This window comes from Caretta caretta, chromosome 2 (genome assembly GCF_965140235.1).
Source record: "Caretta caretta isolate rCarCar2 chromosome 2, rCarCar1.hap1, whole genome shotgun sequence".
NCBI lineage: Eukaryota > Metazoa > Chordata > Testudines > Cheloniidae > Caretta > Caretta caretta.
Window position 1 is genome coordinate 209,661,095 of NC_134207.1, and position 21,022 is coordinate 209,682,116.

General features: G+C 42.8%; 1 protein-coding gene across 4 annotated transcripts; it reads right to left on the bottom strand.

The window, feature by feature from the left end:
* Window positions 1–3,770: 3,770 nt before the first annotated feature.
* CCDC126 (coiled-coil domain containing 126) lies at window positions 3,771–15,900 on the bottom strand. 4 transcript variants are annotated; one of them, XM_048838388.2, is made up of 4 exons: window positions 15,843–15,900; window positions 8,582–8,722; window positions 7,604–7,999; window positions 3,771–5,403 (listed from the first exon to the last, which is right to left on the bottom strand). In XM_048838388.2, the coding sequence occupies exons 3-4, from the start codon at window positions 7,839–7,841 to the stop codon at window positions 5,219–5,221; spliced, it is 423 nt and encodes a 140-aa protein (XP_048694345.1). In that variant the 5' UTR covers window positions 7,842–7,999; window positions 8,582–8,722; window positions 15,843–15,900; the 3' UTR covers window positions 3,771–5,218. The 4 variants fall into 4 exon arrangements, with proteins under 4 accessions (XP_048694345.1, XP_048694344.1, XP_048694346.1 ...); XM_048838387.2 differs by having other exon boundaries at window positions 15,790–15,865; XM_048838389.2 differs by lacking the exon at window positions 15,843–15,900 and adding an exon at window positions 14,394–14,482.
* Between the last annotated feature and the right edge of the window lie 5,122 nt (window positions 15,901–21,022).

Genomic DNA, 21,022 nt, shown 5'->3' on the forward strand with positions numbered 1-21,022 from the left:
TGATCCCATAGTTGAGACCCTACTTCCAGCTGATGTTGTGGTATCCTGTTGAACTGAGGATACCTCTCCAGGGGAGGGAACTCCAGTTGTTAGAAAGAGACAAGTATTAGTTATGGGCGATTTGATCATTAGAAACATAAATAGATGGGTTTGCGATGACCGGGAGAACTGCATGGTGACTTGCCTGCGCTGTGCGAAGGTTGCGGATTTCTCGGGACATCTAGATAGGCTTATGTGTAGTGCGGGGGAGGAGCCAGTGGTCATGGTACATGGAGGTGCCAATGACATAGCGAAACATAGGGGAGAGGTCCTGGAAGCCAAATTTAGGCTGCTAGGTAAGAGATTTAAGTCCAGGAGCTCATGGTAGCACTCTCTGAAATGCTTCCAGTTCCACACTGAGGGCCCAGTTAGACAAGCAGAACTGCAGGGTCTCAATGCATGGATGAGACGATGGTGTAGGGAGGAGGGGTTTAGATTTATTAGGAGCTAGGGAAATTTTTGGAAAGGGGGAGCCTATACAGGAAGGATGGACTCCACCTAAACCAAAATGGAACCAGATTGCTGGCACTTATAATTAAAAAGGTCATAGAGCAGTTTTTAAACTAAGGGCTGGGGGGAAAGCTGACAGGTGCAGAGGAGCACGTGGTTCAGAAATCCCTTAGGGGAGGATCTACAGATTGAGATTCTCTATGTCCTAATAAGGAGGAGAGGATGGAAGATGATAAAATACAGGTGGAATCTGAGGAGAAACAGTCAACTGAAAAAAAGTCCCATTCAGTTACATCATGTAATGGCAGGCAGCTAAACAGTGACAAGTTTTTAAAGTGCTTATATACCAGTGCTAGAAGTCTAAATAATAAGATGGGTGAACTAGAGTGCCTCGTATTAAATGAGGATATTGATATAATAGGCATCACAGAAACTTGGTGGAATGAGGATAATCAATGGGACAGTAATACCAGGGTACAAAATATATCAGAAGGACAGAACAGGTCATGCTGGTGGGGAAGTGGCACTGTATGTGAAAGAAAGCGGAGAATCAAATGAAGTAAAAACCTTAAATGAACCACACAGCACCATAGAATCTCTATGGATAGTAATTCCATGCTTGAATAATAAGAATATAACTGTAGGGATATATTACAGACCACGTGACCAGGATGGTGATCGTGACTGAAATGCTCAGGAACATTAGAGAGGCTATTACAGTAAAAAACTCAATAATAATGTGGGATTTCAACTATCCCCATATTGACTGCGTATTTATCACCTTATGAAAAGATGCAGAGATAAAGTTTCTTGGCACTTTAAATGACTGCTTCTTGCCAAAGTCTCAAAAAGTAATAGCAAAAAATTTTTTAAGTACATCAGAAGCAGGAAGCCGGCTAAACAACCAGTGGGGCCACTGAACAATCAAGATGATAAAGGAGCACTCAAGGAGGATAAGGCCATTGCAGAGAAACTAAATGAATTCTTTGCATCAGTCTTCATGGCTGAGGATGTGAGGGAGATTCCCAAACCTGAACCATTCTTTTTAGGTGACAAATCTGAGGAACTGTCCCAGATCAAGCTGTCATTAGAGGTGGTTTTGGAACAAACTGATAAACTAAAAACAGTAATAAGTTACCAGGACCAGATGGTATTCACCCAAGAGTTCTGAAATAACTCAAATGTGAAATTGGAGGACTACTAACTGTCATCTGTACCAAATGACTGGAGGATAGCTAATGAGATGCCAATCTTTAAAAAGGGCTCCAGAGGAAACCTCGGCAATTACAGGACACTAAGCCTGACTCCAGTACCGGGCAAACTGGTTGAAACTATAGTAAAGAACAAAATTGTCAGACACTAGATGAACATAATTTGTTGGGGAATAGTCAACATGGTTTTTGTATAAAGAAATCATGTCTCACCAATCTAATAGAATTCTTTGAGGGGCTCAACAAGCACGTAGACAAAGGGGATCCAGTGGATATAGCATATTTAGATTTTTAGAAAGCCTTTGACAAGGTCCCTCGCCAAAGGCTCTTAAGCAAAGTAAGCAGTCATGGGATAAGAGGGAAGGTTCTCTCATAGATTGGTAACTGGTTAAGAGATAGGAAACAAAGACTAGGAATAAATGGTCAGTTTTCAGAATGGAGTGAGGTAAATAGTAGTGTCCCCAGGGGTCTATACTGGTCCCAGTCCTATTTAACATATTCATAAATGATCTGGAAAAAGGGGTAAATAGTGAGGTGGCAAAATTTGCAGAGGATACAAAACTACTCAAGATAGTTCAGCCCCAGACAGACTGCAAAGAACTACAAAGGATCTCTCAAAACTGGGTGACTGGGCAACAAAATGGCACATGAAATTCCATGTTGATAAATGAAAAGTAATGCACATTGGAAAACATAATCCCAACTATACATATAAAATGATGGGGTCTAAATTAGCTGTTACCGTTCAAGAAACAGACCTTGGAGTCATTGTGGATAGTTCTCTGAAAACATCCACTCAATGTGCAGCGGCAGTCAAAAAAGGGAACAGAATGTTTGGAATCATTAAGGGATAGATAATAAGACAGAAAATATCACATTGCCTCTATATAAATCCATGGTATGCCCACATCTTGAATACTGCGTACAGACGTGGTTGCCCCATCTCAAAAAAGATATATTGGACTTGGAAAAGGTTCACAAAAGGGCAACAAAAATTATTAGGGGTATGGAACAGCTGCCGTATTAGGAGAGATTAATAATATTGGGACTTTTCAGGTTGGAATAGAGACGACTAAGGGGGGATATGATAGAGGTCTATAAAATCATGACTGGTGTGGAGAAAGTAAATTAGGAAGTGTTATTTACTCCTTTTCATAACACAAGAACTAGGGGCCACCAAATGAAATTAATAGGTAGCAGGTTAAAAACTAACAAAAGGAAGTATTTATTCCACACAACACAGTCAACCTGTGGAACTCCTTGCCAGAGGATGTTGTGAAGGCCAAGACTATAACAGGTTTCAAAAAAGAACTAAATAAATTCATGAAGGATAGGTCCATCAATGGCTATTAGCCAGGATGGGCAGGGATGGTGTCCCCAGCCTCTGTTTGCCAGAAGCTGGGACTGGGTGACAGGGGAGGATCACTTGATGATTACCTGTTCTTTTCATTCCCTCTGGGGCACCTGGCATTGGCCACTGTCAGAAGACAGGATACTGGGCTAGATGGACCTTTGGTCTGACCCAGTATGGCCGTTCTTATGTCCTAAGAGATCCATCTGCCTACTTTTGAAACTTTTACCACTCATGTCTAGTAGTCCTTGACAATTTTCTTTTGGACTTTATGCTCCTCAAGGGGAGTAATCAACGACCAGTTTATATATGCATTACTAAATATTACTAAAACTTGCCTGGTGAAATCAACCAGTATCCAGAAAAACAGCTTGCCTTCAGATTAGTCGGAGATTTTTCAAATGCATCAACAGGAGTTATGTGTCTAGCTGTCTTCTGTGCCTTTGAAAACTCCCCCTCCCCCCCCCAAACTATTGCACAGTCATATTTTCTTCTCTCCCCTCCAACCTAGGCAAAAGTTTTTGAGAAATATTGGGGTTTCAAAACCAAATGAATTATACCCATTCTTCTACTTATATAGCCTATGAGATAAATAGCAGACTTTAGAATTAGTGATAAACTACAAAGATCAATAGTTTAAAGTCTCAAGGTACATAGAGAGAGTACATGTAGAAAACAGGAAAAAGTGAATCACTTAATTAAAAAACAAAACAAAAAACTTTCACAAATACAATTTTATTTTCTTTCTTCCTGGAAAAAAAAGTTTACACTCAGTATCTCAAACACAAAATAAGAAACAGTTGGACACTAACTCAAGTTTTATTTATATATTCTACTTTCCTCTAGACCAGTCCAGACTATCATCGGGGAGAAAAGCAGAAAACCGTGAGACCATATGTCATCCAGCACTTCTGGTCTTATTCAGTTTTTGTTTTTTAATAAAATATTGAAAAGCTATTACACAGCATATTTCAAGCAAAAATTCCTGAACATAATTCTAAAAAAAAAAAAACCCCAACCACTCAATATAGTTTTAAAAAACATAGGACTGAATGGCACTTTCATTTTAGCATTCATGATGCAGAAAGCACATTTTTAAATATAGTGCACCCTCACTACAATTTTCATTTCTGTAAGGCTAACATGGATATAAGGCAACGTAACCTCAGCTCCCACCTATGTCCCTCATAAAACACCATTAGCACATGCATCTCTTTAGTATATGCCAAGATGCTCTGCTTCCCTTCAACTTCACTTACCTACTCCCTCCTGTTTAAAAAAGTAACTTAAGAAGATGATGTGCTATATTTGTCACACACTGCAAGATACTAAAATATTAAAAAGAAACAGCAATGAATACAAATATTCACATATCTGAAAACTGACTTCCATCTCTTAAATAACTTATCTGAAGTTACAAAATACACACACAAATATCATACATAGCTATTTCATAGAAAGATATCAGAGATTGTTTTGCCTTTGATAATTTAACTGACCTATTTCTGGAGCAAAGATATCTGGACAGTGTTGCTACCTAAGATTTTCATTATAATTGATTTTTTTAAATATACAATAAATTCTCTCTAGCTATTCTAGCAGGTAGTGCAAATAAAGACATTCTTTGGGTTGCAATTTTTAAAACATCTCAATGTTATCTTCAACATATCACTAGCAAATTAATAAGTAACAAAATACTGTACTGTAAAGACACATCTTCTAACATTACATTATCCTTAGTTACCTGTTTAAAACCAATCACACAAACAATGATTAAGCTATATAATCAATCTATCCAAAAGATAGGTTACATTTTTATTTAAATAAATATATTTTACAAGTGAATATATATTTTTCCATTTTAGTTTAACTTCAAACATTATAAAGTATCACCCATTTGGCATACTACATCAACCAAGTTACCAGAATATCTTTAAATACGATATTGTACAGCACTGCTTTAACAGAACTTTCTGAAAGCAACAAATTAATCCTCTGAGAACCTTATGTACAGAAGTTGGGACTGCATGTACTCAGCACATTCTATAGCAGAACAGTGTACGATATGTTAGTGTCAACTATTGCTTTGCCTAGCCAGAGGTAAAAAGCTTTTCTTGAATCCAATCAAATCGATGATAGATAAAGCAATATAAGGTGATCTTGTATGTTATCTAATATTGCTTGCTGCATTTACACGTTTACTTGTAGTTACTGGCACCAGATTACCACTAGTTCCATTGGTGGTATTTGTTGCTGAGCCATTCACAACAATGTAGTCAACTTTGTTTTCCAGTTTCACCAGACGTTGTAAGATGTCATCCAGAAGAACAGCAATCGTTCTTTTGAGATCAGCTGAAGAAGACAAAACAAAGAAAGTAGCATTGAATACTGTTCATTTATATTATCAGCAGTGTGTGAGAAATTTGCAGATTTGGACATCTAACTTATGTCTCCAAAGGTTGCTTTTCTTTTTTCCTGGATGTGTTTGGAGAAGATAGAGAAAAGGTAGAGTGTGCTTTAATTCTCCTACATATGGATTCTAGCTGTCCATATGTTTAAAAAGTACTATTTCTTATTTTTTGCATACTTGAAGATACTACCACAATGGCAAACTGAGAATTGGCCCATTGAATCACAGAATATAAAATAACATTAGTCTCCCCTTGTGCTCCCCCCATTTTTTTTTTTTAAAGATAAGTGACTATTTAAGGGTAATATTTTGGACTTTAACCCACAACAGCAGTAGAGGCGAAATAAATTCAACCTGTATAACAGCTTCTGGCACTTGGCAGCATTAGAAAGCACTTAGTTTTTCCACCCTAGATAAGATGGATCTTAATTATTTCCTTCTGTAGTTCCTTTCCAATTATTCTCCAAGTTCAGAACGTGCTGTCTGCCACAGGACAAGGTAAAGCACTATTGTAATACACAATGTAATTCTTAAAGCAGAAAAAAGGAATACAGTTTCTTTCTTATTTTAAAATTCTTGGATGTAAAGATTTAGACTTAGGTTCTTTTTAGATCAACTTATCTATATATCGAGAAAAAGAAGCAGGGTGGAAGAGGACAGTTAATCACGGTGTGGGAAGGAAGAACACAAATAGGCAAGACTACTAAGCAAACAATGCAGTAATCAACATAATTCAACAAAAAAATTCACTTTGCTGTACGTATTCTTTCAGAACTAATTAGGTCATTTCCTCACAATTTGAGAGCCATCTGGCCTGACCAAATTCTTTGACACTTAGTTTTGCAAAATTCTTCATTATTTGGATTTTTCTTATTCTCTCAAACCAAACCTTAGACAGTGAGTCTGCATCAGTGAACAAGCTAATTAATTTTATTGTTCTAAATAGGTTTCAAATAAACTCCTTTGCACAAAACCAAGGAATATAGATCCAGTTATAGATGTACAACCCCTAGCTCCTTTAAGGGTCTTGTCTGGTTAAAGATTTTGACACCCTAAAATATTGAACCTGACCTAAACACGGAAAGAGAGGTTTACCCTCAACTAGCATTCCTTCTAAGAAGGGGCAGTAAGTATAGTAATGAGTCTCTGTGTGTGTAAAATCCTAATTTATCTCTTTCTCTGAAAACTAATTCCTGTTTAAGTCTATATTACATGTGTTATCACAGAAGTTTTTGTTTTGCATGACAGAATATAGGCAGGCAATTAGTTTCTTTTATCTAGTTCTCAGAAATTTAAGTCTGAAAGAAACACTGGAGTATAGTGTAGGAAATTTAAGTAGATTGTATTTGTCAAATTGCAGGTTAGGACACCTAGACAAATCATAAGACTGGGGTTGCAGAGTTTAAAGTATTATGTTTTTGAAATGAGAAATTTTCAATGTTTACATTAAACAGATCTCAATAAGTAAACCACACACAGATCTCTCTTGCATTTTAGATGAGCATAGGCTATAGACATATAGCGGGTGCACAGGTAACAGGGCACAGTGGTGTCAAGTCAGAGGGGAATATGCTGATGCAAACACAATGGAGGCTCAAGATTTGGAGCACTCTACTGCCATCTGTAAAATAAGGGTCAGATTCTGCTAAATACATAATCATTCCCCCATCTCTCCTATTCTACCATCATGATTGCTTCTCATTGTTTGTTAATAGTAGAAGAGAAGAAAATTAAGGGGGGGAAGATAAAAGCAATAAAGAGGTAGAAATAACACACAAAGTGACAGTGTTTGGGTAGTGAAGTGTTTTAATTTTACATTTAATTCCTACATTATGAATGTAGTCCTTCATGTTACTGTGGAGAAAACCCCCCAGAGCTCTATTTCCAATTGGTGGAGAAACAAGACAACCTAGTATTGATTCTGACAGTCAAATTACTGTAATACATACAACTATGTTTAAAGAACAAGTGTTAAAAGACGTTATGCCTTAAAATTAAGCCCTATCAATGAGCAAACACACAGTCAGCACATACAAAATTACTTTGAAGAGTTCCATGTACCATTTAAAATAAGATTTAAAAGCTGTACCAAAGGTAGTTTAGAACAAAACGGTTTGTGTAGCCAGGTTTATTTAATCTTACCATATCCTGCCATTGAGGCTCCATTACCACCATTCATTATGTTCTTATTTTCTTCTGCCAGTGCTTTCACATATCTTTTACTTAAGTCTAGTATCTGTTCACGCAATTCAGCACTGGTTTGGTGCCTTGGATGCTGAAAAGTATAGCGCAGCAACATCAAGCCCCAAATGAATCCAAACACCAGCAACAACAAACTCAGTTTCTGGGACATGTTTTTTCTTGAAAATGGTAAAAACATTTCTGATGAAGGCAACAGATGAGTCTTGATTTCACGAAAAATAATTCAATTTGAAGTTGTCATGGTATTTACATATTCGTCAAAAGCAAGATCTTCACAAAGTAACAAATCTTCTGGGTGGACCATCTTAAACACATTTTCTCCATGTCAACTGATTCCTAAATTTGAAGTATTACAAGATTAGTCAAAATGCTCATTCACCAGGAAAAAGAACAAAAAAGTTTTCAAGTTATTAGATATTCTAGAAATTCTTTGTGGATTCATATCTGTGCAGGAACATACCTGTCCACCTCACTTATTTCTACAGCTTTGTCTTTTAGCTTTTCTGCATCAAGTCAAAACTTCAATGCCACCATCATTGCTTCAGTTTTAAATTACTGTAATTGTAATTAACTTTTTAAAGTGCATTTGCGTTCAATCTTATAGAAACCTGTAAAAAACTCTTCCCTTTAGAAACTATTCAGTTTGTAAGCAATATTTTTGGGTTGTTTATAATGCCATATTTTCACAAAAAAAGTCCTTGCAAATTCATCTGCAGCTGTTGCTTATTCCCCACTGAAAGTCACAAGGCTATGGTGAAACTTAAACATAAAATTTATTTAGACTAAGTTTCTTTGGTAAGGTCCTCATTTGCTTTTGTACAGGATCAAACACAGTCAGTGTCTTAATAAAACATAATGAAGTTACACCTCCTTATAGCACTTTGGCTAATAATCATCCATTAGTTATATAATCCTTACCGTAGCAACCAATTTTGATGCCACTACAGATTATGACTTCAGGTGGGATGTGATCAGCAGGAACATATCAGTACTTATAAACCAAATATCCAGCTTCTGAGGGTATGGAGTAGTATCGGCCATACATCTTCAAAGAGAGCTCTGCATGTCAAGCAAAGTTTATTCAAATAAAGTTCTGCATATTATGTTAAGACCAACATTTTCAAGGAGGAGCCTCACGTTGAGCAGTGCCTAATCGTAAGCAACTATGTCTGAAAGCCCAAAATTACTAAAATAACGATTGGAACTGGATACTGTGGCTTAGCATACATACAAACACAAATTTCACATACATAAAGTCACTTCTTCTGTTTGAAAGGCAGGCAAAGATTTCTTCTTTTAAGCAGCTACTTTGCCTTTTAAAATCCTTGTTTACAATCTTACTCAGCATTTGGCCTCTACAGTATCCTGTGGCAATGACTTCTACTGCTTAATAATGTGTGAAAAAAATATTTCCTTCTATAAGTTTTGCATCTTCCATCTTTTAATTTTATTAAAACATCCCCTTGTTTTGTGTCATGTCAGGGAGAACAGAAACTCTGGATCAACCTGTGACATATTTTTTATCATATCCCCTCTTATTTGTCTCCTTTCTAAGGTAAACAAACCCAATTTTTTCAGTCTCTCTTTAAATGAGTTTTTCCTCATGCCTCTAATCAGGTGTTATCCTTCTCTGGACCTCTTCCAATTCTGCAATATCCCATTTGAGATTAGGTAAACAGTACTGCACATAATATTCTAGGTGAGGCTTCAGCATTGATTCATATAATGGCATTGTATTTTCCATATTCTTCTCTATCATGTTCCTTTGGCATCCTAACATCTTGGCTTTCTGGACCATAGCTGCACATTAAGTCAAGGTCTTCATTGGGCTGCCCACAGCAATGTCTAGGTACCTTTCTTGAGTTAACAAAGTTAATTTAGAATCCCCTAAAGTGTACAAGTAGTTAAAATTTCTCTTTCCAATGTGTTTTACTTCTGACACAGCGTACTGACCCAACAGAAGATTTTAAAAAAATAATATAAAAAAATCACACAGTAGGCAAAGACAGTGCTTTCGGTTCCTCTGGGATTATCCTTGCTAGCTTGACTAGGTGAAGTAGTCAATGTATCTTAGTAAAGCCGTGATCACATTAAAAAGGAGCTAAATATGGGGACCATAGTGGTTTGAGTGACAAAGTATTTTGTTGTTCGTAACACATGCAAGGCTCAGGAATATAATCAAGATAAAGCCTGCCTCTTTCCCCCTACCATAAGGACAAAACAGATTGTTTCAATGACAAAACGTTTGAAAACTTAAATAGATGATTTGGCACTATTTTAGACAAATTAATAACCACATCTTACATTTACAAAGCAGTATTAATCTCAAAGGATCCCAAAGTCCTTCAAAAATATTACGTATGAGAATCACTTCCTCTACACTTGGAAGGAATATAGCAGCTGTTTAACAGTGAACAGCCCTAACGAGAAAGTTTAGAAGAGGAAGTGAAGACTCCTCTTCACATCCAAATGAAAAGATACGGCCTACACCACACTATTAGATTTCACCCACATCTGAACAGGGTTGTCCATGCTAACTTATACAATGCTGAATACATTTTAGCAGTCAGTTTAGACCAGGGCTAATTTTGTTCAGCATCACCAGCTAAGTATTAAACCCCAAGAAGCCCTGATAAATTCTATTGTAAACTCTTTGCTGACTATCTCCAGTACCCATTAGTCTTCAGATATTGTAGACCAGGCCTATAGAAATTACAGTAGACAACATATAATGACTCAAGTTATAACTTAGACAGGATACAAGGATTAACACCCCTAAATCTTGTGAAAAGTGTTATGGGATTTTTAATACGTGTGATCATGACCTCAGTATCTCTCTTCTACTAGAAGTGACATCTTTTGCTGCAGAGTGACCTTCAGTACCTTACTGAACCATTTGATCAGAATTAGCTCAGAAGGAATACCACAGCCTCTCATTGAATCACCAACCAGTTAGAAGATAAGAAGAGTTTTCTTTGAGGAAAGGGAACACAAGGGCCTAACAATAAGAGTGCAGTTTAAATGCACTTATCTACTAAGGTTTTGGGGAATATCCCTGTTTACTAGATTAGAGAACTCAGAAACCATTGCATAATTCCCAGGAGCTGTAAAATAACTGTAAATAAATTAACAAATTAGACATGAATACACAATACAAGAAATAAGAAGGCACGAGGCCAATGCGCTGTGTACACAGGGGGATCACATCCTGAGGGTCAAAATGGGACAAGAGTAGTGGTAATTTTCCACGTTCTACCTACAAACCAAAACCCACAGGCTCATGACACCAAGAGGAGATACCACTCCAAGTGGATTGTGCTTATCTTCATATTGTTCCTCTTGTTTCTTCTATACTTTACTCAGAAATGAAGTAGAAACTAGGACTGTCGATTAAACGCACTTAACTCAAAAAAAAATTAATTGCGATTAATCACACTGTTAATAGAATACCAACTGAAATGTATTAAATATTTTGGATGTTTTTTTACACAGAATACAAAGTGTACAGTGCTCACTTTATATTATTTTTATTACAAATATTTGCACTGTAAAAGTGATAAAAGAAATAGTATTTTTCAGTTCACCTCATACAAGTATTGTAGTCCAATCTCTTTATCGTGAAAGTATAACTTACAAATGTAGATTTTTGTGTTACATAACTGTACTCAAAAACAAAATGTAAAACTTTAGAGCCTACACATCCACTCAGTCCTATTTCAGCCAATCACTCAGACAAACAAGTTTGGTTACAATTTTCAGGAGATAATGCTGCCTGCTTCTTGTTTACAATGTCACCTGAAAATGAGAACAGGCATTCTCATGGCACTGTTGTAGCCGGCATTGCAATATATTTACATGGCAGATGCGCTAAATATTCATATGTCCCTTCCTGCTTCAATCACCATTCCAGAGGACATGTGTCCATGCTGATGACGGGTTCTGCTCGATAACGATCCAAAGCAGAGCAGACCGACGCATGTTCGTTTTCATCATCTGAGTCAGGTGCCACCAGCAGAAGGCTGATTTTATTTTTTGGTGGTTCAGGTTCTGTAGTTTCCACATCTGAGTGTTGCTCTTTTAAGACTTCTGAAAGTATGCTCCACACCTCGTCCCTCTCAGATTTTGGACAGCACTTCAGATTCTTAAACCTTGAGTTGAGTGCTGTAGCTATTTTTAGAAATCTCACATTGGTACCTTCTTTGAGTTTTGTCAAATCTGCTTTGAAAGTGTTATTAAAATGAACATGTGCTGGGTCATCATCCGAGACTGCTATAACATGAAATATATGGAAGAATGCGGGTAAAACAGAACAGGAGACATACAGTTCTCCCCCAAGGAGTTCAGTCACAAATTTAATTAACACTTTTTTTTTTTTAATGAGCATCATCAATCTGGAAGCATGTCCTGTGGAATGGCGGCCGAAGCATGAAGGGGCATACGAATGTTTAGCATTTCTGGCACATAAATATCTTGCAACACCAGCTACAAAAGTGCCATGCGAATGCCTGTTCTCACTTTCAGGTGACATTGTAAATAAAAAGCAGGCAGCAGTATCTCCCGTATATGTAACCAAACGTGTCTGCCTGAGTGATTGGCTGAAGCAGGACTGAGTGGACATGTAGGCTCTAAAGTTTTACACTGTTTTATTTTTTTTAAATGCAGTTATTTTTTTGTACATAATTCTATATTTGTAAGTTGAACTTTCATGATAAAGAGATTGCACTACAGTACTTGTATTAGGTGAATTGAAAAATACTATTTCTTTTGTTTTTTATAGTGCAAATATTTGTAATAAAAATAAATATAAAGTGAGAACTGTACACTTTGTATTCTGTCTTGTAATTGAAATCAATATATTTGAAAATGTAGAAAACATCCAAAAATATTTAAATAAATGGTATTCTATTATTGTTTAATAGCACAATTAATCGCAATTCATTTTTTTAATTGCTTGACAGCTCTAGTAGCAACAAAAGTGATATTTAAATCATATTTTAGATCCAGAGGTAATACTACATTGAGATTAACTGGAACAACTCGCCTCTCAGAACTGTGCACTAAAACTTCATCAGTTTACAATCTGTTCACATTCGGAAGGTTGTGTTGGCAAATATAACACCTAAGGGGCTTATTTTTCAAACGGTAACCTGGATTATGGAGCAAAGATTGGAGCCACCAAGAAAAAGCATCAGATTACTAAATTGCTGCAAACTAGCCTAAGTAGGCCCCAGGTCATTATCACAGAAAAGAGAGAAAATCCTTCTTTATATCACACCTGGAAAAGTACATTCCATTCTAGTTATCTGTATCTTTCCAATAATGAGGTACAAAAAAGGAGTTTAAAGTTGGAGTGAATGATTTATAGAGAAAGTTTAATAAAAGGTAAATATATATAGCTTGTTTAAACAGGAGACATGATAATAATCTATAAATATCTGAAAGGTTAAACTCCAAGGAAAGAAAAATGTTATTTAAAGGAGGTATAAGAGATTGTCACTAGAAGTAACTGAATCATATTTTATACATGAAAGTTTACATACAATAAAGACAGACAGATGACAGTGTGGTATGGTAGGCTGTGGAATAGCATACTAAGCAGTAACAGAAGACTCATTGCTTTGATTTTCTGGCAAGTGACATGCTTGGACCCTATGAAAGTTAGATTGGGTCCTTACAGTACAGCAAACACATTAGTTTTTCAGAGTCACAGCAGCCATAGTACAGTTCTTAAAGTTTAGGAATTATATGGGGTAAAATTGTGATTCTATAGCAGATGCAGAAGGAAACACAAAACTACTTTTAAGGAAGCACCAATCTAGCGCCCTGAGTAAATTCTACATTTGGGTAGTAAGAAAAGACTTGACTATTTGATGCTTCATTCCCTCAATATATCCCTTGTTCTCCCCAAAACAAACAATAATTCATATAACTTGTTATATTTGGACTTAGCCACAGAAGAGTGATAGCACTTCCTTACCTCACAGAGGTGTTGTGAGGATAAATACATTTAAAGATTGTGACATTCTCAGGTTCTATGAGAACAAGAGCTCTATATATACCTAAAATTGTATATATACCTAAAATTGATAATCCTCAGATCTTGTGACCCCTAAGAGGACAATTTAGGAAAGTATACATTATTAACAGTGCACAACACATAGTAAAACCCCGACTCACTCCAAGACAACTCAGGGTCATTGCAGCACAGATGTGCAGTTGGGTGATCCATGCTAGAATAAGGCTGAGTCACGGAAGCTAGCTCCCATAGAACACTGCAGAGGCACTGGTAAGAGAGGTCAGCAACAACTCCCTTACAAGCACACAGGGAACATTACATTGGTATTAACAACAGGGATTTGAGAGGGTAAAAAGGGATTGCTCCTGCCATCAGAATCCAAGTGCTCATACAGTCCAGCACCAGGAACTGCTGCAACAGGACAAACCAGAGCAAAAGCAAATCATTGCATGTACAGATTGGGTGGGCAGGAGCAGGGAGGGGAGGAAGGAGAAGAGAAAAGAGCATGACCTGGACCAAGGAGACATCTATAAAGAAGAATCCAAATAAAATGCTGATGATAATGAGGTAATAACCTCACTTTGCCCAACAACGGCCACCACCCCCAACACCTAGTATAACAAACTCCATCCCATACGCATTCTCAAACTCACACTTATATCTGTCCCAGTTCACAGAACACACACAATGACCTAATCCCTATCTCAGACCGACCTGCAATTACCGAAGCCCCTATATCGCCTCATATCCCGGCACAGGGCAGTCCAGCTCTCATCCCTCCATCCCTGTCCCACTCTAGCACTCACAGACACCCCGGGGGAACGGGGCCGGCCCTGCCACTCCCCATCCCTGCCCCCTCTCAAACACCCCCCCGCCCCGGGAAACGGGGCCGGCCCTGCTACTCCCCATCCCTGCCCCCTCTCAAACACCCCCCCCCCCCGGGGCCGGCCCTGCTACTCCCCATCCCTGCCCCCTCTCAAACACCCCCCGCCCCGGGGCCGGCCCTGCCACTCCCCATCCCTGCCCCCTCTCAAACACCCCCTCGCCCCGGGGCCGGCCCTGCCACTCCCCATCCCTGCCCCCTCTCAAACACCCCCCCCGCCCCGGGGAACGGGGCCGGCCCTGCTACTCCCCATCGCTGCCCCCTCTCAAACACCCCCCGCCCCGGGGCCGGCCCTGCCACTCCCCATCCCTGCCCCCTCTCAAACACCCCCCCGCCCCGGGGCCGGCCCTGCTACTCCCCATCCCTGCCCCCTCTCAAACACCCCCCGCCCCGGGGCCGGCCCTGCCACTCCCCATCCCTGCCCCCTCTCAAACAGCCCCCGCCCCGGGGAACGGGGCCGGCCCTGCCACTCCCCATCCCTGCCCCCTCTCAAACACCCCCCCGCCCCGAGGCCGGCCCTGCTACTCCCCATCCCTGCCCCCTCTCAAACACCCCCCCGCCCCGGGGAACGGGACCGGCCCTGCTACGCCCCATCCCTGCCCCCTCTCAAACACCCCCCGCCCCGGGGCCGGCCCTGCCACTCCCCATCCCTGCCCCCTCTCAAACACCCCCCGCCCCGGGGAACGGGGCCGGCCCTGCCACTCCCCATCCCTGCCCCCTCTCAAACACCCCCCGCCCCGGGGCCGGCCCTGCCACTCCCCATCCCTGCCCCCTCTCAAACACCCCCCCGCCCCGGGGAACGGGGCCGGCCCTGCCACTCCCCATCCCTGCCCCCTCTCAAACACCCCCCGCCCCGGGGCCGGCCCTGCTACTCCCCATCCCTGCCCCCTCTCAAACACCCCCCGCCCCGGGGCCGGCCCTGCTACTCCCCATCCCTGCCCCCTCTCAAACACCCCCTCGCCCCGGGGCCGGCCCTGCCACTCCCCATCCCTGCCTCCTCTCAAACACCCCCCGCCCCGGGGCCGGCCCTGCCACTCCCCATCCCTGCCCCCTCTCAAACACCCCCCGCCCCGGGGAACGGGGCCGGCCCTGCTACGCCCCATCCCTGCCCCCTCTCAAACACCCCCCGCCCCGGGGAACGGGGCCGGCCCTGCTACGCCCCATCTCAAACACCCCCCTTGGGCACGGGGCAGGCCCTGTCCCCCCGGGGCACGGGGCCGCCCCTACCAACAACGGCTCGGACTCCCGCGGCGGCGGCGGCGCTCTCACCCCTTCCCTACCTGGCTGACAGGCACAACACCAGCTCCCCGCCCCGCTTCCGCTCATCCCCCAGCCCCGCCCCCCGAGCCCTTCCGCCCGACGCATGCCGGGAACGGATTCCGCAGCCTTCGCCGAGCCAGGCGCAGGCGCGGTGCCGCTTCTCCTCTTCGCGCGGGCTGCGGGCTAAAGTCCCCGTGTCTTGCTGAGGGCGCGCGCGTGGGTTTGTTCCCGGGCCGCTACTGTCGCCGCCTAGTGCTAAGTCCTCGCCGCAGCACGGGAGCCGCCGCCGCAGCGCTTGCTGGGGTCTCCTTGCGCTTCGGCCATCTGTGGGTGGGTGTGTGCACGGGCCTTTGTTCTGTGCCGCTCAGGAGGTGCCGGGCAGACGGCCCGCCTCGGACGGGTGTCTAGGTAGCAGCCTCGCGCAGCGCGGGGTCTTAGCTTTCATATTGAAAACAACGTGTCTGACCTTCAGCGGCGTGTCGAGCACTTTCCCACTGGTTCCTGAGCGGGGGTTAACCTGAAACATTGGCTCAGCGAGAGTTAAACTCCCCCATGCCCTATTAGTCTCAGGCCATGTGTACCCCACAAACTGGTCAACGCACGTCGTTACCACCGAAGCTGTGTATCCCTTGGGTGTGGGCATACGTGGCTCTGATGTTGGTGCTGGCCGAACTTAGCAGCGGGCTGTGGGGTGCTGGCGGGGCCCAGCCAAGTGCAGCATGTTTCATTGTGAAAGCAGTACATCTGTGGGGCAGCACCAGGGCTAGTGTTGGCCTCCCTAGTCTTGCACTCCTGCTGCAGTTGCTTTGCTTTCACCTGGCACTGCTGCCGATCCCTGTTGTACTCCTTTGCCTGCATCCCTTGTGCAATCTTGGTAGATGTCCCTGTTACTACAGCTCTTCTCTGACCCTCGCAAGCCCAGGAGAGCCAATACCTCCTGTCTGCTCCAGGCAGGAGCGTGACAAGTGCAGGGCGCCACCATGATCAGTTGGGCAGCTGCGCACAACAAAAGTGAACTGCTAGATATAAGCAAGGTGGGCAAATAGGAAAAGGCACTTCGAAAACACATGGGGAGGCTTGGAGTGTGTGTGTGAGGCGGAGTTCTGATTTCTGTGACCCCGGGCAATGGAGTGTAAAATTGAGACGTAGTCACTGTTGCAGGGAATTGTGAGACAACTGCTACAGGACTGTTAGGATTGATACAGGTCACACATTGTCAACAGTCGCACTGCATCGCCTTCAGTAAGTCGACCATGGCTCCACATCATTTCAGGGAGGTGGTTTTACTGCATTGCTGTAATGTGCCACGATGTTGGCTAGAGACAAATTTCATTGTAGACACATATGCAAATAAGTCGACGCAAGGCAACTTACATTAGCCTAACTTAGTACTGTAGACCAGGCCTAACCATACAAGAATCAAACTCCTAACTGACATAGGTATGCCAACAGCTTTTAAATATAGATCAGGCGTTATTAGGCCATGTCAAGACTAGGATCACCTTTTGCTATAGGTATACCAGCGGAGTGCTTCTAGTGTGGAAATAGTTCTACCAGCAAAGCTAACCAATACAGCTTATTTCACCATCACCCTGAGCGAAACAAACTAAACTGGTGACGCCATAGATTTGCTACAATAACTGCATCTACTCTAGAAGGTTTTGCTGGCATAGCTATGTCCGTTACAAGTCACACCTCTTCACACCCCGACCAAAATAACTATGCTGGCAAAAGCCCCTGTTGTAGATGTGGACTCATTCCACAATAAGTGTGTCCACTATTGGAGTTATTCAGGAACAGCTGTTCCATGTGCAGACAAACCCAAGGGGTAGAAAAAGTAGGTGTCCTAAAGGTAAGCATATTTTTCCAGTTAGTGATGCTGAATACAAAAGCAATAGTCAATGGGAAATTAATAAATTATGACTGCAAGTTTAGTTACTTTTCCAGTTGACATTTAGCGACACTTTCCAAATGGGAGTTCTATGCTGAAGTGAGGGTAGTATGCAGTCCTGCATACCCCAGTCCATGGGTTATTAGTAAAACTTATTCGTAAATATTTATATTATGGAAGTGCCCAACAGCCACAAATCAACATTGAGACCCCGTTGTGCTGGGAACTGTAGAAAAATAGAAAAGAAACAATCTCTGCCTCTGAGAGCTTAAATAGAATTTGGCCATCTCCACAGTATAAATATGATATCGCTGATTTAGAGGCAAAGATATAGCATTTCTTGATATATTTTTGTTATCATATAAATGTGCTTTATTTGGCAAGTGTAGCAGTGGGGGCATAATGGGTACAGGAATATCTGTTCTGTTTCTGACAGCTTTTGATAGCAATTAAACATGAACACAGGCAGTGGGTGAGTGCCTGAGGCCCTGCTCCTTCTGCCCTACCCCCCACCAGAGCACATCCCTGCTCCCTCTGGCTGCTGGCCCCCCTGCATGCCCCCAGCCCCAACACATCGGGCAGGCAGAGCACCTCCAGCATTGGGTGGGCAGGCAGGCAGCATTGCTGGAGTGTCCCCAGCGCTGGGCGGGCGGGCGGGTGGGCAGACAGCATCGTCCCAGCACCAGGAAGACAGGCGGCACAGCATGGCATAGCCCCAGCCCGGGGGTCTTGTGCACACCACGGTCCCCAGCCTGCCTGCCCCAGCCTCTTTGCCACAGAAGGGAACAGCAGGCAGGAGGGGACCTGGGGGTGAAGCATGGGCGGAGCCACGCCAGGCTGTTTCAGGAGGCACAGCCTCCCCCTGCCTATGATACCCGCTGCCCATGAACCTGAAGGAGAATTTCCATATAGCTCACTCTCCCACTGCGATCCCAGGGCCGGAGGAGCACGGTCTCCCAACCCCAGCCCTGGGGCCAGAGGAGTTCTGTGCCCCCACCGATTATTGAGGGGGAACCATGCTCCTGCTTGCCCTCCCTCTTCTGCCCATCCTTGTCAGTGCCTCCTGCACATTCCTTGATACTGCAGGCCTCCACACCTAAACAGAAACCCAGAATGCAGAGGGGAAAGTTCTCAACCACTGCACCCGGATCGATGCAGCAGTCACCATTTCCAAAGCATTGGCTTTGATGCCTCAGTGGAGGGCCATGAACACCCCTATGATCTGTAGCAGAGGCTGTAGCGCCCTGCCCCCCTTCATGCTCCCACTTTTTGGAGATCATCTCTACCATTTCTGCAGCTCCTGGGAGCAGATTACCTCCAACATATGGGTCTTGAAGGTTATAACATCAGGCTACTCCATCTATTTTCACTCCATATCTCCCTCCTATTCCCCCCCCCATCCCTTTTCAGTGACCCATCTCACGAGTGTCTCATGAGACAAGAGATTCTCTCCCTCCTCTGCTTAGGAGCCGTGGAACCAGTTCCCACTCAGTACAAAGGAAGCAGATTTTAATCCAAGTACTTTCTGGTTTGCAAAATAGATCTCAGTATTCTGAATACCTTTGTCAAAGTACAGATATACAAGATGGTAAAACTCACAGCTATTATCCCATCTCTGAATCCAGGAAATTATTTTGTGACTCTCAACCTTCAAGACACATACTTTCATGTTGCACTACATCCCTCTCACAAGAGTTTTCTATGCTTTGCCATAGTCAGGACCCACTGTCAGTATCAAGTCCTCCCTTTCGCACTCTCTACCACCCCCCGAAAGTTTTTACAAAATTTATGGCAGTAGATGCTTCACCAATGTGAGTAATCATCTTCTTGTCTTGACAATTGGCTTCTAAAAGGGCATTCCTACATTGAAGTTCAAACAGTGGTAAAGAAGGCTACATCTTTCTTGTATATGCTTGGCCTTCAGCTCAATACTGCAAAGTCCTCCCTCTTACCTCTACAGCGGAAGAACCACTCTCAAAGCCATCCATCTCCCATTGACGCCCAGTTCTGCAAACAGTTCTGACCAAGTTCTGAAGCTGCCACCTCCTTTGAAGAGTACTGCTTGGGAGCATCCAGAGGAACACTACTTTAAGAAGAAGGAAAGATTACTCACCTTCTGCAGTAACGAGTTCTTCGAGATGTGCGTCCCTTTGGATGCTCCACTACCTACCTTCCTTCCCCTCTGCTTTGTAGTTTTGTCTCCATGGGACTGTGTGGGAGTTCGTCTGTGATGTCCCTCAGTATGGGGCACACGAATAGCTAGGGCACATGCACTGCTGTTTGTTTGAGATTACCGAAAATCTCCAATTGAAGGTGCACAAGGCACAGGTGCACTTCAAGTGGAGGACCCATACGGACACACATCACAAAGAATTCCAGTTACTATACAAGGTAAGTGATGGGTTGGACCCTTTGGGAAGCCACCTGATGTGTTGAGATGCCACTGAGTCTCCCTGTTCTGCCAGCATGGGCCCCCTTTAACTTGTCTTGCTGAGCCAGGCTCTTAAAACCTCCCCTAACACACACACACACAGGCAGGGCCACACCCAGCTGCAGATCAGCTTTGGGAAGACTCAGCTTAAGGGACTTGCTCCAGCACTCAGATGTCTACCTCCCTTGGAGTGCAGACCCAAAGATATATTATGAAATTCACCCCCTCCCTCAATGTGGAGAGGGGTGTACACACTTCTTCCACCTACCCTCCCCCATGTTGGAAATTCCAGAAACAGGGTTTACTAATAAACAAATTTAATTAACTATAAAAGGCAGATTTTAAGTGGTAAAAGGGGTAACAAACAGAACAAAGCAGATTACTAAGCAAATGGAATCAAACATGCAAACTAAGCTAGTTTCATTAAAGAAATTGGTTACAAATAGTATTTCTCACCCTAGATATTGTTGCAGGCAGTTTGCAAAGTTTCTGTGGTTCAGAGTTCCAGTTATATTCCTTTTCAGACTGTACCCCATCTCATTCTGGACTTCCCCCTTGCCTTTCCTTTTGCAGTCTTTCTTCTTGGGCAGACAGGCCATGGAGAGGATTAGTCTTGTTTACCTTCCTCCCCACCCTTACATAGGATTTACATGAGGTGGGAATCCTTTGTTTCCCAAACTTGCCTCCCCCCTTCCCTTACAGTGGAAAGTTACAAGAAGTCCCAGGTAATGTTTTAGTGTCAGGTGATGTTCCTACCATGATGGAAAAACCTTTCCATCATCGTAAGATGTGTCTACAGTATGGGTTTATGCCGGCATTGCCACAGCACCATAGTTATGCCACTATAGTCCCCATAGTGTAGACATGTCCTTAGTTCA

Bases quoted from the DNA above. Each gene is read 5' to 3' on its own strand.
- CCDC126 (XM_048838388.2), bottom strand. From the start codon at position 7,841: ATGTTTTTACCATTTTCAAGAAAAAACATGTCCCAGAAACTGAGTTTG. The intron at 5,404-7,603 runs GTAAGATTAAAT...TGTCTTCTTCAG, and splicing joins AGCCTCAATGGCAGGATATG to CTGATCTCAAAAGAACGATT.